The 17,154-nt window shown below is 44.4% G+C and overlaps 1 protein-coding gene across 3 annotated transcripts in view; it reads left to right on the plus strand.

Annotated features, from left to right (window-relative positions):
• emid1 (EMI domain containing 1) overlaps positions 1 to 17,154 on the plus strand; it is a 233,281-nt gene that overhangs the window by 207,101 nt on the left and 9,026 nt on the right. For all 3 annotated transcript variants that reach the window (XM_033043345.1, XM_033043346.1, XM_033043348.1), the window contains 5 exons: positions 7,367 to 7,459; positions 10,595 to 10,647; positions 10,953 to 11,015; positions 12,209 to 12,253; positions 15,022 to 15,066. In XM_033043345.1, coding sequence (XP_032899236.1) covers positions 7,367 to 7,459; positions 10,595 to 10,647; positions 10,953 to 11,015; positions 12,209 to 12,253; positions 15,022 to 15,066 — 299 coding nt within the window. The remainder of the gene's footprint in view (positions 1 to 7,366; positions 7,460 to 10,594; positions 10,648 to 10,952; positions 11,016 to 12,208; positions 12,254 to 15,021; positions 15,067 to 17,154) is intronic.

A 17,154-nucleotide genomic window follows, 5' to 3' on the forward strand; every position in this document is an offset into this window, starting at 1 on the left:
ACATGTTTGGTTTAGTTTCGTTTTGTTTTGTTCAGTTCAGTTCCGTTTCGGTGAAGTTGTAAATTGTTCCTGGTGCGTAGGGTAGTGCTAGTGTATGGGGATCGCTGGTTGGTGCGGACTCGGTGGGCTTAAGGGCCTGTTTCCGCGCTGTATCTCTCTAAACTCTAATCTAATCTCTAATCTACTGCACTTCCTGACAATGATGAGGCTTGCAGAGAAAAGGGATTTGGGTCCATGATATGCATTGGACTACATGCAATGGGTCCCTTCTGCATTGCAATGTCAACGGTGCCATATCTTTGATCAGCCTGTTCCTTGTTCACCGTTCAGCCATTACTTGGCTTCTCCTGCCCTCTGGTGGTCAAAGTGTAAATGAAATAACAAGGAATACTTGGAGAAAAAGTTGCATTGAATTTGCAAGTCGCTTTAGTATGTCTGTGCCTGTATTCAGTTTAGTGTTTCACACCAACGTCAAAAGTAAAGTTACTCATAAGTTCATAAGTCGTAGGAGCAGAATTAGGACATTCGGCCCATCGAGTCCACTCTGCCATTCAATCATGGCTCATATTTCACTTTGGCAGCTTACAGCCCAGTGGTATGAATATTGATTTATCTCACTTCAGGTACCCCTGGCATTCCCTCTCCCTCTATCCTTCCCCCACCCAGGTTGCACTAGCTTCTCGTTTATACCCTACAAACAGCTCACAATGGTCTGTTTCCTTTATAATCAATACTTTTTTCCATATCTTTTATTCATTGTTCTTTATCTCTCTACATCATCGTCTATATCTCTCGTTCCCCTTATCCTTAACCATTCTGAAGAAGGGTCTCTTGACCCATTCTTTCTCTCCAGAGGTGCTGCCTGACCCACTGAGTTACTCCAGCTTTTTGTGTCCATCTTCAATTTAAACCAGCATCCGCAGTTCCTTCCTACACATTCAATCATGGCTGATCTATCTTTCCCTCTCAACCCAATTCTCCCCATAACCCTTGACACCCTTAGCTGCTAGGCGATGGCAAAGTATACTTGCAGTTTAAAAAAATTATAGTGCATTTAACAGTAGACCTGTCAAAATGTGCAGTGCACGTCATTTGTACAACTTATTTAAAGTTCACGACTGGAGGAGTGGGCGGAGAAGGATGGTGACAGCACCAACTTCCTTCATCCACCTGCTTAAAGGAAGAGTGAGGGGCAAGCAACTATGCATTTAGAAAGGCCAAATGTGAAAGGCATAATTGAGACATGTACAGTGAACGGTCAGGTCTAGGGAGTGTTAAAGAGAGTCAAGAGTGTTAGAAACATAGAAACATAGAAAATAGGTGCAGGAGTAGGCCATTCGGCCCTTTGAGCCTGCACCGCCATTCGATATGATCATGGCTGATCATCCAACTCAGTATCCCATCCCTGCCTTCTCTCCATACCCCCTGATCCCTTTAGTCACAAGGGCCACATCTAACTCCCTCTTAAATATATCCAATGAACTGGCCTCAACTACCTTCTGTGGCAGAGAGTTCCACAGATTCACCACTCTCTGTGTAAAAAATGATTTTCTCATCTCGGTCCTAAAAGACTTCCCTCTTATCCTTAAACTGTGACCCCTAGTTCTGGACTTCCCCAACATCGGGAATAATCTTCCTGCATCTAGCCTGTCCAACCCCTTAAGAATTTTGTAAGTTTCTATAAGATCCCCCATCAATCTTCTGAGTTCCAGCGTGTACAAGCCGAGTCTATCCAGTCTTTCTTCATATGAAAGTCCTGCCATCCCAGGAATCAGTCTGGTGAACCTTCTCTGTACTCCCTCTATGGCAAGAATGTCTTTCCTCAGATTAGGAGACCAAAACTGTACACAATACTCCAGGTGTGGTCTCACCAAGATCCTGTACAACTGCAGTAGAACCTCCCTACTCAAATCCTTTTGCTATGAATGCTAACATACCATTTGCTTTCTTCACTGCCTGCTGCACCTGCATTCCTACTTTCAATGACTGGGGTACCATGACACCCAGGTCTCGTTGCATCTCCCCTTTTCCTAATCTTTCACCTTTCATCTTTCATTGACATATGTTTTAGCAACGGAACAATTAGATACTCACTGGCTGCAGCTTACCAAGTCCATTAACACAATAAAACACCAATCAATAAATGATAATCAATAAGTCAATAAGTTAATAACCATAATGCATGGTAACTAATGTTAAGAATGAAGGACACGCTACAACATAGGTTTAAAGGAGATGTTCGGGGAGAAGATTTTACACAAAGTGGTGGGTGGCTGGAATGTACTGCCAGGGGTGGTGGTGGAAGGCAGGTACAGTCATCGTGTTTAAGAGGCTTTTACATAGGTATGGATATGTAGGGATATGGATCAGGTGCAGTCAGAGATCAGTTTAACGGCATTATGTTCAGCACGGACAAGAGTCTAGTGGGTATTGAAACCTAAAGGTATTCTGACCGTTTTGCCAAACATAGAAAATAGGTGTAGGAGTAGGCCACTCGGCCCTTCGATCCGGCACTATCATTCAATATTATCATGCCAGATTATCCAAAATCAGTACCCCATTCCTGCTTTTTCCCCATATCCTTTAATTCCGTTAGCCCTAAGAGCTAAATCTAACTCTCTCTTGAAAACATCAAGCGAATTGGCCTCCACCGCCTTCTGTGGCAGAGAATTCTACTTGCGCTCGGTCCACCAAGGTCTGCTGGATCCCCCAGTCACCAACCATTTTAACTCCCTTTCCAATTCACACACTGACCTTTGTGCCCAGGGCCTCGTCCATTACTGGAGTGAGGCCACATGCAAACTGTAGAACAGCGCCTCATATTCCATAAGTAACTTACAAGCCAATGGTATGAACATTGAACAGTCCAAGTTCAAGTAATATATGCCCTCTCTTTCCCTTGCCCACCTACCCCAATGTGCATATGCTTTCCTCCAGCTTAACATTTCACTTCTCTTCTCCTTATCTGACACCCTTTTATCTCCTTTTCACCTCTAGCCTTTGTCACTTACTCCACCCATGTGCCAATCACCGCCCTCCACCGAACACTTACCAGGCTTGTCCCGCCCCCACCTCTCTTTTCCAGCTTTCTCCTTCAGTCTGAAGAAGGGTGCCGACCCAAATCGTCACCCGTTAATTCCCTCCACAGAGGCTGCCTGACCCGCTGAGTTCTTCCAGCACTCTGTGTTTTGCTCCAGATTCCCACATCTACATTTCCTTGTGCCCCCAGGTTTTCTGAGATGTGTGCTGCACAGCGACAATTCCCCATCAGCAAGGCTCTTGGCATGGTTCTGCAACTGTAATCAGGACAAATGTGTAGGAAGGAACTGCAGATGCTGGTTTACACCAATGATAGGCACAAAATGCTGGAGTAACTCAGTGGGTCAGGCAGCATCTCTGAAGACAAGGAATAGGTGATGTTTTGGGTCGAGACGTCATCTACTCCTTTTCTCTGGCATGGATATGTAGGGACCTGCTTGACCTGCTGAGATACTCCAACACTTTGTATCTACCTTGACTGTAATCAGCCCAGTTCTTGTTAGTATGAGATTGATACCACATGGAGTTACTAGAAGCAAGGGCGGCATGGTGGCGCAGCGGTAGAGTTGCTGCCTTACAGCGCCAGAGGCCCGGGTTCGATCCCGACTATGGGTGCTGCCTGTACGGAGTTTGTACGTTCTCCCCGTGACCACGTGGGTTTTCTCCGAGAACTTCAGTTTCCTCCCACACTCCAAAGGCGTACAATTGGCTTGGTATGAATTGTAAATTGTCCCCAGTGTATGTAGGGTCGTGTTAATGTGCGAGGATCGCTGGTCGGTGCAGGCTCGATGGGCTGAGTGGCATGATTCCATGCTGTATCTCTAAATTAAACTAAACAAAACTGAAGGCTGAGTTTGATTAAATAAAGATTTCTATATAATTCCACTGCAAGAATAAACTCTTAAAAAAGATCCAGACCTGAAAAGTCACTTGTCCAGTTTCTCCACAGATGCTTCCTGACCTGCTGAGTTGTTCCAGCACTTTGTGTTTTGTTCAGGATTCCAGCACCTGCATTAGGGCACAGTGGCACAGTGGTAGAGTTGATGCCTTGTAGCGCCAGAGCCCTGGGTTCGATCCTGACCTCGGGTGCTGTCAGTACCGAGTTTGCACGCGACCGCATGGGTTTTGCCCGGGTGCCCCACTTTCCTCACACACTCCAAAGGCAGATAGGTTTTTAAGTTAATTATCTACGGTAAAGATTGTAAATTGTCCCTAGTGTGTAGGATAGTGCAAGTGTTTTTTTTTTTAATCAAAAATATTTATTAAAATATTAAAATAGTATTTACAACACAATAAAACTAAACAGAACCCACCACCATAGTACAAGACAAACAAATATATACTAAGTAAACTACTAAACAACTACATGTCCAGGATACATTAGTGCCCAACGGTCCCGGAAATCCCTCAAGGGTGCCTGTGGACAGCGCATAGTCCCTTTCCAGTACCACCGGGCGCGGACATAACCCCGGATAAGGGGCAGGCAGCTGGCTCGGGCAGAGCCATAGTACAAGTGTATGGAGGTGATCACCGGGCGGTGCGGTGCGGACTCTGTGGGCCTAAGGGCCTGTTTCCGCACTGTATCTATAAAGTAATGTCTAAAGTGCAGTTCTTTGTGTATTGACATGAACAGAGGAAACTGACTAGCTGTCATGGAACAAGTGCTGTCAGCTTGGTCTGTGGGTGGTACAACATCCACGCCAAAAATATCAGCTCTGCTGACACTCAGCTGTTTGAGAGAAGTCCTGGCCTGTTCTGTAGCCAGTAAATTTAATTACACGTTGAAGCTGATTAAACTAAACAGGAAGGAAATTGCTTCCCTCACCCTTCTCATTTACTGCGAGAAAAAAAAGCTGAAAAGCTCCTTTTAAAATCCCACAAGTAAAGATATGCCTTATTTGGCATGTGCAGAGATATGTTTTGCCAAAAAAACTCTTCAGAGCCTTAAATGTTACTGCACGTTACTGAAAGCATGGCTTTAGCTTTCGATCCTTATTATAAACCATTTAGCAATGCTGCCAGATAGAAGGGGGGAGGGTGGGAAACAAGGCCATTTATTAGTTAGTTGTGGCTCCAATATCACCTAAAAAAAGGATTTGTAACTACAGTGAACACTCGGGACAGGCAGCATCTCTGGATAGAAGGAATGGGTGACGTTTCCGGTCAAGATCCTTCTTCAGACTTCAGATTACTCCAGCATTTTGTGCCTGTCTTCGGTGTAATCCAGATCTGCAGTTCCTTCCTACAGTGAACCCCCGTTTTAACGGACCGCTTTATAATGGATGAATGAATGAATGAATACGTTTATTGGCCAAGTATTCATATACAAGGAATTTGCCTTGGTGCTCCGCCCGCAAGTGACAACATGACATACAGTGACAGTTAGGAATGACACATACAACATTAAACATTTATAATAAAACATTATCGATTAAACATGTGAATTAAATAAAATACCAGAGCAAAAGGAGGCCACGGATTTTTGCATTTCAGTTATGGTGGACAGACCTAACCCCTGGCTTGCACAACCTGCCCTGGCCGTGGCTTCCGCCGCCACCTTCATCGCCAACCCTCACATGCACTCCGGCCGCCTGCGGGCCATGACCATCCACTCCGCCGCTCCTCGCCTCTCTCTCAGCCGCCAGCTCACCTGGATTCCAGGCCCAATTCCAGACCGAGAGTCTGAAGAAGGGTCTCGACCTGAAATGTTCATATCCATGTTCACCCAGAGATGCTGCCTGACCCGCTGTGTTGCTCCACTAATCTGTTTTTTTTAAATGTATTAACCAGCATCTGCAGTTGTTTGATTCTACTACAGGTACTTATGCAGTTATAGTGGACAATTGACAATCACAGACACCATTCTCCCCGCTATGGTCCGTGCTAACGAGGCTTTACTGCATTTGCTCTATTTATTTATTGTTTGGAGTGTGGGTTTAAGGTTGAGCAGGAGAGTGTATCCATTCTAAATTGCAGTGATATGTACGAGTTTGTGTGTGAGGTGTGCAGTAGTATCTCTGGGTTTCAACTGTTCACTGTGAAGATTTTTTTCACTTGTATACTCTAACCAGAGTAAAGCCATTTGGCCCATCAAATCTACTCTGTCATTCAATCATGGCTGATCTACCTTTCCCTCTCAACCCCATTCTCCTGCCTTCTCCCCATAACCCCTGACACCCTTACGAATCAAAATACTTGAACTATGGACTACAGATTTGCACTGTTATAATTAGCTAGTGTTACTGTTATAATTTATTTGTATTATTGCAAATCAGAAAGTAGTCAGTCACATGATGTAACTCTTAAAGCGATAGAACTATTAAATAACAATGTTCTGATCTAGAAGGTGGTTGTTTATTACAGGATTATATGTGAGTTACTACCTTAATGTGACTGTTAAGCTGCAGCATGTATGAATTTAATTATTCCATTGCCAGTACATATGACAATTAGACACTCTCGACTCTTGTGAGACAGGGAGAACATAACAGAATATGTTTGTGATAGAACAGAAGGCTATAGAGGAAATGGAAATCAATGGAAGTGTGACAGTAAAGACTGTGTCATTGCCAAAAGAAATGATCTGAAGGCTCTCTGTCTCGATTCGAGGTCCAAAACTGCAAGCACCATCTGCAGACCAGCCATTGCAGTGAGACAGCTGAAGCCCAGGCCTAGACGCTTCTGATCATTTCTTGAGGTTGGCTTAAATCTGTTCATCAGAAGCAGGGGTCTCAGTCTTCCCCCTGTGGCCCACTGCCCTGGTTGGTGTCATCTCATGGTGTCATCTAGACTTTACTTTAGACTTTAGAGATACAGCGTGGAGCCCCAACGCTGTGTCACCCCGTACATCAGCACTGTTCTACACACTAGGGATAATTTACAATTTACAAAAGCCAATTAAGCTACAAACCTGCACATCCTTGGAGTGTGGGATGGAACTGGAGCACCAGGAGAAAAACCACGCGGTCACAGGATGTACAAACTCTGTACAGACAGCATCCATAGTCGGGATCAAACCTGGGTCTCTGGTGCTGTGAGGCACCAACTTGACCACTGCGCTGCAACTATGTGTACTCTGATGGACACAGCCCGCCACCTGCGGCCCACTGTCCTGGATTGTGCTCTGTCCTATGCCCTCTGGATTTTTGATTTCCTCAACCTGGGTGAAATACTGTGTGCATTCACCCTAACTGTGGCCCCTTCACCATTTTATACATCTCTACAAGATCGTCTCCTGCCTCACCCTCAAGGAATAAAGCTCTTAATGTAACACTTTAAGTTCTCCAGATTGCTTTATTTATAATGGTATTGGTGTTGTTCTTTGCAGCTGGTGATTCGGTGCTGTCCAATACCTTCACGGACACGGTAGTGACCGGCGTTCGAGGACCTCCTGGTTCACCTGGACCAGTAGGACCCATGGGTAAGTTTACACCCTGATGACACTTTGGCTTAAGTTGTCCTGAATGAAAATAAACAGGAAATACAAGGGTCACAAGGAAAGATGCTGGTTTACAAAAAAAAGACATAAAGTGCTGGAGTAACTCAGCAGGTCAGGCTGTATCTCTGGAGAACACGGATCAAAGGTCAAAAACTTTATTTGCCATTTGTGCTTACACACATAGGAACTGTTGTGCGGTTGTTCAGAGAGTCAAGTCAATTCAAATTAAAAAGACACGCAGAAAGACACATAATCTATAAAAACATATACTTCTCTAAAAATAAAAAAGAAAGTGCCTAAAACCCTATATAAAGGGGAAAGTGAGAACATTGTAAATTGCACAAACCCTATATAAAAGTGTCGATTGCATTGTAAATTGCACAGGCCCAGGAGACAATATAATATGATATAATATGATATGCTATGAGGTAGGTCAGGACATCAGTTCATTTTGTTTTGGCCAAGAGTCTCACTGTGGCAGGGAAGAAGCTCTTAAAAAAGCGTGTTCTGTTTGTGGCGATACTGTCCGCTCGTCTGTGCCTGAGGTTGTATGTGCAGTTTTTGTGTTTGAGCAGGGAGTGAGCTGGATGTAGTGTGTCTCTGATGATTCTCTCTGCCCTTTTTTGACAGCGCTGTGTGTAGATTGTGTCCATGGAGGGGAGTTCCGTTCTGATAATCCTCTCTGCAGTCTTTATGACTCTTTGCAGAGCCTTCCTCTCTGTCTGTGTGGTGTTTCCATACCACACCGTGATGCCTGTGGTGAGGATGCTCTCTATCAGTCCTTTGTAGACCTGGGTGAGAGGGCGACAGTGCAGACCAGCTTTTCTGAGCAGCCTGATGAAGTACAGTCTCTGCTGGGCTTTTTTCACTGTGGCAGCAGTGTTCAAAGTCCAGTTCAGATCTGATGTTACTTGTAATCCCAGGTATCTGTAACTGTCAGCCCTCTCCACCACAGTCCCCTTGATGATGAGGGGCTGCAGGGGGGGTGGATTTTTTCAGAAGTCCATTATTATTTCTCTTGTCTTGTCTGTGTTGAGGCTTAGGTCGTTCACCTCACCATAGGCAAGAATGTCGTTCACCAGACTCCTGTGGCCCGACTCGTCCCCCCCCCTTGATGAGGCCCAGGTTGGTGGTATCATCCGCATACTTAATAATGATGGTATTTTCCTGGGTGGAGACACAGTCGTGTGTGTACAGGGTGAATAGTTTGGGACTGAGACAGCAGCCTTGTGGTGATCGTGTGCTGACGGTGAGCTCTGCAGACACCCTCCTTCCCATCCTCACCACCTGTGGTCTTTCAGTCAGGAAATCGAAGATCCAGTTGCAGGTGGCAGTCGGGACGCCGAGGTCTGTCAGCTTCTCAGTCAGCCTGCCCGGGTGAATGGTGTTAAAAGCCGAGCTGTAATCCAGGAACAGCGTTCTGACGTATGTTCCTCTGCTGTCCAGGTGTTGCAGGATGTGGTGTAGAGCAATGGCCACTGCGTCGTCCACTGAGCGGTTGGGGCGGTAGGCGAACTGGAGGGGGTCGATCGTGCCCGGGACCATGTGATTGATATGTGTGAGAACCAGTTTTTCTAGACACTTCATGGCAACTGGCGTGAGTGCCACTGGCCTGAAGTCATTCAGGGTGGATGGGTTTGTTTTTTTTGGAACTGGTACAATGGTGGAAAATTTAAAAATACGGGGGACCACTGCTTGGTTTAAAGACAGATTGAAGATGTCTACATACACTCCAGTGAGTTGTTCTGCACAGGCCTTCAGAACTTTAGGAGGGACGCCATCTGGTCCCACAGCCTTGTGGGGGTTCACCTGCCTCAGAGCTTTCAGGACCTGTGTGGGTGTCACCTGAAAGACAGTGTCCGTGGGGTTGCATGGGGGCTTTTGAGGGGGTGTCTGTGTTCAGTCTGTCAAACCTGGTGTAGAAGGTATTAAGGCTGTCTGGGAGGGTGACATCCTGGGGGTCTGTGGTTGATACTGTTTTCTTGTAGTTTGTGACTGCTTGGATTCCCTGCCACATACTGCTGTGTGTTGTTACTTAGGTAAAAGCTTTCAAGTTTTTGGGAATAAGCCCTCTTTGCAGCTCTGATGGACTTCTGTAGCTCGTACCGGGCTTTCTTGTACTCCCTTTGATCTCCTGACTTAAAAGCTTCCTGCCTTTTCCTGATCTTCTGTTTTATGTTTCCATTGAACCAAGGTTTCCGGTTTGGAAACACACGCACAGTTCTGGGAGGGGCACATATAGATGTGCACCAGCTGATGTAGTCGCTCACAGCCTCTGTGTATTCATGAATGTCATCTGTGGCCACCTTAAAGATGTTCCAGTCTGTAGCCTCTAAACATCCCTGCAGGCTAGCCTGTGCACAGTCCGTCCAGATGTTAACAGTTCTGACTGTGACTGGCTGTGCCTTAAGCCTCTTGGTGTAGGTGGGCTTGAGCCGAATTGCCAGGTGGTCAGACTTGCCGATGTGGGGTATTGGTTCAGCTATAAAAGCATTTCTGATATTACTGTAGCAGTGGTCCAGTATCTTATTTCCTCTAGTTGGGAAAGTCACAAACTGATACAGTTTTGGTATGTTTTTCTTGAGGTTGCAATGATTAAAGTCTCCCAGAATAATAAAAGCAGCATCAGGATATTTGTTTTCATGCTCATTGATCATGTCGTGTAGCTCCCTGAGTGCAGCCTCTTCTTTGGCGGAAGGGGGAATATACACGACACTCACAATAATACATTGCAGTTCTCTGGGTAGATAAAACGGCCATAGCTTCACAGTTAGATACTCCACATTCTCAGAGCAAGATTTAGAAATAAGCTTACAGTCGGTACACCAGGTTTGTTTGACGAGGACGGCCGTTCCTCTGCCGCGAGTCTTGCCGCTGTCCGCTGCGCTCCGGTCCTCCCTGAAGGCCGTGTAGCCGTCTGGTGTTATCGCCTCGTCGGATATGCGATGTTTCAGGTCTAAAGAAGGGAACCGATCCAAAACATTCTCTATCTACGTTCTCTGGAGATACTGCTTGACCTGATGAGTTACTCCAGCACTTTGTTCTTTGTAAGATTTGGTACTGGGCTGATTTAGGGTTTGCCGATATTAAACATTCTGCTTTGGTCAAAATGTTTAGGTTCAACTGGACCACAAGGACCCATAGGACCACCAGGACCTCCTGGAAAAGATGTAAGTCACTGCTGGATGGAATGTGCATGGTTCATCTTGAACTGGTGGTAAAGAAAATTCTCCAATATCGCAGTGGATCCACTCTTTGTCATGGAATGATTTTATTGATGTCCTTATCAAAGCATAGAACCAAAAACATATCCCGTGACCATAATAGCAAAGAGTAACGGATTCTATCTATTGAAATCCTCCTGGAGTAATATCCCTAAGATAAAAGCACGGCTTACTGAATGGGATCACTGAATGTGTGTCATATCTGAAACCATTTATCTCAACCCTTTCTCTAAAATACCTTCTGTGTGCAGGGTGCAACTGGGCGAGCGGGCTTACCGGGGCCAGAAGGACCTAAAGGTGAAAAAGGAGACCGAGTAAGTTGCACTTATGTATCTCATGTCGGAGAACAACATGAGCAATGTACTGAAGATGTAGCTTAGGAACACAGTCATGAGTCACACAGCACGGAAACAGGCCCATCGGACCAACTTTTCCATGCCAACCAAGGCACCCCATCCAAGCTAGTGCCATTTGCCCGCATTTAGTCCATATTTCCTCTAAACCTTTCCCATCCATGTACCTGTCCAAATGTCTTTTAAATGCTGTTATTGTACGGATTCACTTCCGACTGGTTCACCTAACGATGGCAGTGGTCTAGCTGGTGAAGTAACCGTCGGCAAGCATGATTTGCACCATTATTGTTGAGCTGGCAATTGTAGCCTGGTCAGCATCACCTCTCCTTTTCTGCTGCCCCTTGTACACCATAGTGTGCCGAAAAATTACTTTGGTAGAATTTTCCAGCTGCATCATCTGTTTGTTGCATCGAAAATATGTCATTTCCAGCCCCTTGTGGTTCTTAGCAAAGAAGGTATTTTCATTGAGAACATACCAGTCTTTGGTAATTGAATTGGAAGATACAGCAGGGAAACAGGTTCTTCGACCTATCGACTCCACGGCAATCATCGATCACCCGTTCACGCTAGTTCTATATTCTACTTTCTCATCTCTTGAGGGGCAATTTACAGAATGCCAATTAATCTACAAACCTGCATGTGTTTGGGATGTGGGAGGTAACCGGAGCACCCGGAGAAAACCCATGCGGTTACAGGGAATTTACCCCAGAACTCTGGCGCTGTGAGGCAGCAGCTCTACCAGCTGTGCCACTGTGACCCTTTGGTAAAAGCTAACTTTGTTTTACCCTTGTGTAAGAATGAACTGCAGATGCTGGTTTAAATCAAAGATAGACACAAAATGCTGGAGTAACTCAGCGGGTGAGGCAGCATCTCTGGAGAGAAGGAATGGGTGACGTTTCGGGTCGACACCCTTCAGACTGGGTCTCGACCCGAAATGTCGCCCATTCCATCACCGCAGAGATGCTGCCTCACCCGCTCAGTTACTCCAGCATTTTGTGTCTACCTTTGTTTTACCCTTTCCCATCTGTCAACTATTTCCAAATCCAATGTATGCTGCCTGCTGCTGTAAAAAAAAACTATTTTCCAAAAGCAACAAGCATCTCTACATTTAGTGGCTGCACCTTGAGTGAAATTTGTATTTTCAACTCCATCAGGGTCTGTCTGGATTACCTGGAGAAAAAGGTTACAGAGGAGAAACAGTAAGTTGGGTCCTCCCAGATCTTCACGACTGTATTCCGCATTTTAACGCAGTGTATATTTCTTGGCTTGTAATTATGGACTGAGGTGGTTGGGACAACAAACAATTGATGGGATAGGTTCAGGTTTATTATTGTAAACAATCTGGTGAAATATAGTGAAAAACGTTGTTTGACACGATATCCAACTATATATCAGATCATAAAATACATGAATACAATCACGCCAAACTAAACTACGATAGGTAGAGTGAAGGGAGAGGTACAGAGAGCAGAATATAGTTCTCAGCATCGTGGTGTAATAGTTCCAGTGACAAAATCCAATGTCCTCAATGAGGTAGGATGGAGAATCGGACAGTACCCTAGCTTATGGAAGGGTCGTTCAGAAGCCTAATAATGGAATGGAAGATAGAAGGGGAGGATGCAATCAGCAAGGGACGTCTACTGGGAAGGAGGGTTGTGTGCAGCTGACCAGAAAAGTACATTGAGGGAGGAAGTTGAATTGGAAACCATACAGGAGTGGGATCCATGGGAGAGACAAGGTCTGACTGGGAGAATAACAGTCAAGCTTATAGTTTGGGGTTTTGACATTGTACCCCTCCCTTCCCCATGTATCCAGCCATCCCACCCATACCTTCTCCAAACATCACCAACCACTAGATCCATTATTTCCACTGAGCTCCAGACACAAGGAGCCACAGCTGTCAGTTTACAAAAAAAAAAGACACAAAAAGTGCTGGAGTAACTCGACAGGTCAGGCGACGTCTCTGGAGAACATGGATAGGTGATGTTTCGAGTCAGGACCCTTCGTCAGACCCAACCCGAAACATCACCTAGGAACGTTCATGTTCTCCAGAGATGCTGCCTGACCCGCTGAGTTATTCCAGCACTCTGTGTCTTTTTTCAATAAACTTCCTGTTTTGATGGCAGCCTGTAATTTCTGAATATACCGACACCAATACTGGCTGTCTTAGACCAAACCACCAGGAGAAATGGGCTTCAAGTAGGTGAATATTCAATCCAGTATGCATATTTTTACGCAAAAATTAACATCAGACTGTGAGGAGTACACGGTGAATCCTTTTTACCAAGTTTACTGAAACATTCTGAGTTACTAGAGGACCAAAATCCTACAAAAGTCTTCATGCATTTAGGTGTGGTTGAAACAAAGCCTTATTTCACCACTAGACTGCAACAATTTAAAGCAAGTAAGGTGCTTTTACCTCGGAGGAGACAATGTTTTCATGTGGTCAGATGCCTTAGTAGAAATCTCTGACATTAAGTGGGTTTATTTTCCAAGAATTACTTACCCTGGTGCAAGGTACACCCTGATAGATTCTTAGAATTATCATGAGTTCACACAGACAGTTTTTGTGAAACATTGTATATTCATCATGGCTCAAATGTGATTCAGTCTGTCAGTTTACACATCTGTGTGACAGGCCTCTGCAGTAAAGATCGCCAACACCACCATCATTTGTAAGGATCATGTATTGTATATATTTATTTCTCGAATAAAGTATATTTTGAAATAAAAAAAATAGTTGTATGTAGTCACAGCTTAAATGGGGTGAAAACACGAAGAGAAACCCAAGAGACTGCAGGTGCTGGGATCTGAAACAAAACACAAAGTGCTGGAGGAGCTCAGTGGATCAGGCAGTATCTGTGGAGGGAATGGACAGATGTGGACCCTTCTTCAAATTGGGTGGACCCTTCTTCAAATTGATGTAGAGCTCTTCATTTTCTGCACTAACTCATTGCTTTTAAGCCTTAAATCCATCCTCATGGATATGCACTGGTGCAGGCTAGTCTTTCCATCTGTTGTATTCATGCTATAGCTCCTATCTATTCCTGTCATATATTAATCCTATTTGATTAAGACAATTACTACAGTAAGCCTGATTTCATATGAAACTGATCAGATAAACTACTAAAGGCTTAGATATGGATGTGGAGAGGGTGTTTTCCAGTGTTGGGAGTCTAGGAACAGAGGACGTAGCATCATAATAAAAGGACGTATCTTTGGAATGGAGATGAGGAGGAATTTCTTTAGCCAGAAGGTGGTGAATCTGTGGAATTCATTGCCACATGAGTGTGGAGGCCGTAATGGATGTTTTTAAAGCGGAGATTGATATCTTCTTGATTAGTCAGGGTGTCAAAAGGTTACGGGTAGAAGGCAGGAGAATAGGGTTAGGAGGGAAGGATAGATCAGCCATGATTGAATGGTGGAGTAGACTCAATGGGCTGAATGATCTAATTCTGCACCTATGACATGGCAGTAGAATGGGGTTAAGAAGGAAAAATAGATCAGCCATGATCGAATGGCAGAGTAGACTCGATGGGCCGAATGGCCTAATGCTGCTCTTGGGTCATTTGATGATCTGATGATATTCTTAACAGCAGAATCATTGGTTGATTGAATTCTTTTGTGGTCAGTGGACTTTAAGGCACTGCACCATTTTGCCACAGTCCCACATAGAGACGTAACTACCATTTACACTGTCACATGAGCTGTAACTGGCAGCTGAACATAATCCAGACATTTAACCAGACTCTGGTTTGTGTGAGTCAGCAGCACATGAGGCGGGACATTGACCAAATGGACAATTAAACCAGGAGGAAGAAAATCCCTCAAATAAGTATAACTTCTGCACTAATTCAGCCCTTTGCAAATAAAAAATGATTTGTTTCTTTTGCATCTACACTTGCTGCATTTACTTTCATTTGGTCGTAAAAGATTTACACGTTAAATATTTCTTCATATTTTTCAGGGGGGGCCAGGAACAAAAGGAGAACCCGGAGATAAAGGCCAGCCGGTAAGATCTTCATCCATACCGATTACATTTCCGTAAAAAGTTTGTTCAAACTTCCACAGAACTGGAAAAACACTTTATGTGATTAATAACCATGCACTATTTAGTAGAATCAGATCTTGTATTCTTTTTCGACTTAAGATTACAGCGCGGAAACAGGACCTTCGGCCCACCAAGTCCGTGCCGACCAGCGATCACCTCATGCACTAACCTACACACATTAGGAACAATTTAGAGAAGCCTACAAACGTGTACATCTTTGGAGTGTGGGAAGAAACCACACGTCTTTGGAATGTGGGAAGAAACGTACAGAAACCATACGGACAGCACCCGGAGTCAGGATTGAACCCGGGTCTCTAGTGCTGTAAGGCAGCAACTTTACTGTTGTTCCACTGTCCATTCCTGTCATATATTAATCCTATTTGATCGTTGAATTCACAAAATAACTTATTTCCCGTTCTCTATATTTAAGTTTGTTATACACCCAGTACTTATACTAGAAAAACAATGAACAACAACAATTTTAATTAGTTTTTAATCAGTGTTTTTTTGGTAAACAAAAAGATGCTGGTATGCATATCATTCCTTGCTGTAGGTGTCAATGTTAGGGCGGCATGGTGGCCCAGCGGTAGAGATGCTGCCTCAAAGCGCCAGAGACCTAGGTTCGATTCTGACTAAGGCTGCTTATCTGTATGGTGTTTGTTCGCTTTCTCTGTGAACACGTGGGTTTTCTCCGGGTGCTCTGGTTTCCACCCACACCCCAAAGACGTACAGATTTGTAGGTTAATTGGCTATTGTAAATTGTCCCTAGAGCGTAGGATAGTGCTAATGTATGGGGAGATCACTGTTCGCCTCAGACTCGGTGGGCCGATGGGCCTGTTTCCACATTGACGACAGATGGCACAATGGGCTAAGTGTTCGGCTGGCAACTGGAAGGTAGCCGGTTCGAATCCCGCTTGGAGTGCATACTGTCGTTGTGTCCTTGGGCAAGACACTTCACCCACCTTTGACTGTGTGTGAATGTGTGTGAGTGATTGGTGGTGGTCGGAGGGGCCGTAGGCGCAGAATGGCATCCACGCTTCCGTCAGTCTGCACCAGGGCAGCTGTGGCTACAGAAGTAGCTTACCACCACAGAGTGTGACTGAGGAGTGAATGAATAATGCGATGTAAAGCGCCTTGAGTATTAGAAAGGCGCTATATAAATCCCATCCATTATTGTATTTCTAAAACCTAAAAAATTCAATGATCTGAGCTTATAAATGTGTTTTGAATGTTTGTTTTGAAGAGAGGTTAAATAAGGGATACATTCCTGTTAGATATGTATAAATCATGAGTAATTGAGCAAATTGATAAATGCCAAGTGCACCAAATTTTACTACCATCCATGTATCGACCAGTATTGATCTTTGTTGTTCTGGCAAGCTGACAAATATCAAAAGCTGCCAAACTTTGTCTGTGCAGGAATGTAAATTGTGTTTTGTTGTTTTATATAAAACCACTAATATTTCTGCAGATACAAGATTGTAATTCTGCAGTATTTTGTCTAGAGGTGCATCAGCTTGCTGTGATTTTGGTGTGAGAGTTTTCCCTGGCATTTAAACCAATTGTCCCAACCAACTTTTCCATTCACTTTCCCAAAATCTCTCACTGAATGTTTCTTGAAAACCAAGAGGTAGAAGGTTGTCCAAAATCTAAAGTTTGCAGGTGCTGAAAATGTTTATTTTTAAAAAGAACTGTACACTCTAGAGATGCAGCGTGGAAATCTGTGGGTTGAAAGTCCTGTTTCCACATGGTAACTTTAAACTAAATTAAGCAAAATGTTGGTAAACACCAAATGCTGGAGAAATTCAGCAGGTGAGTCAGCATCTATGAAGAGAAGGACCCATTCCTTCTCACCCGCTGTGTTTCTCCAGCATTTTGTCTACCTTTGATTTTATGCACCATCTGCAGTTCTTTCTCACACATTAAGCAAAAATGTTGCTCTCATATCTCCAAGTATCTCCATTCTACCCACCTACCATTGTACATTTGTACAAATCTGGCTTCATTAACTTTCCCTGAAACTTTCAAGAAGCTCTCACTGACTGGACT

This window comes from Amblyraja radiata, chromosome 25 (assembly GCF_010909765.2).
Source record: "Amblyraja radiata isolate CabotCenter1 chromosome 25, sAmbRad1.1.pri, whole genome shotgun sequence".
NCBI classification, from domain to species: domain Eukaryota; kingdom Metazoa; phylum Chordata; class Chondrichthyes; order Rajiformes; family Rajidae; genus Amblyraja; species Amblyraja radiata.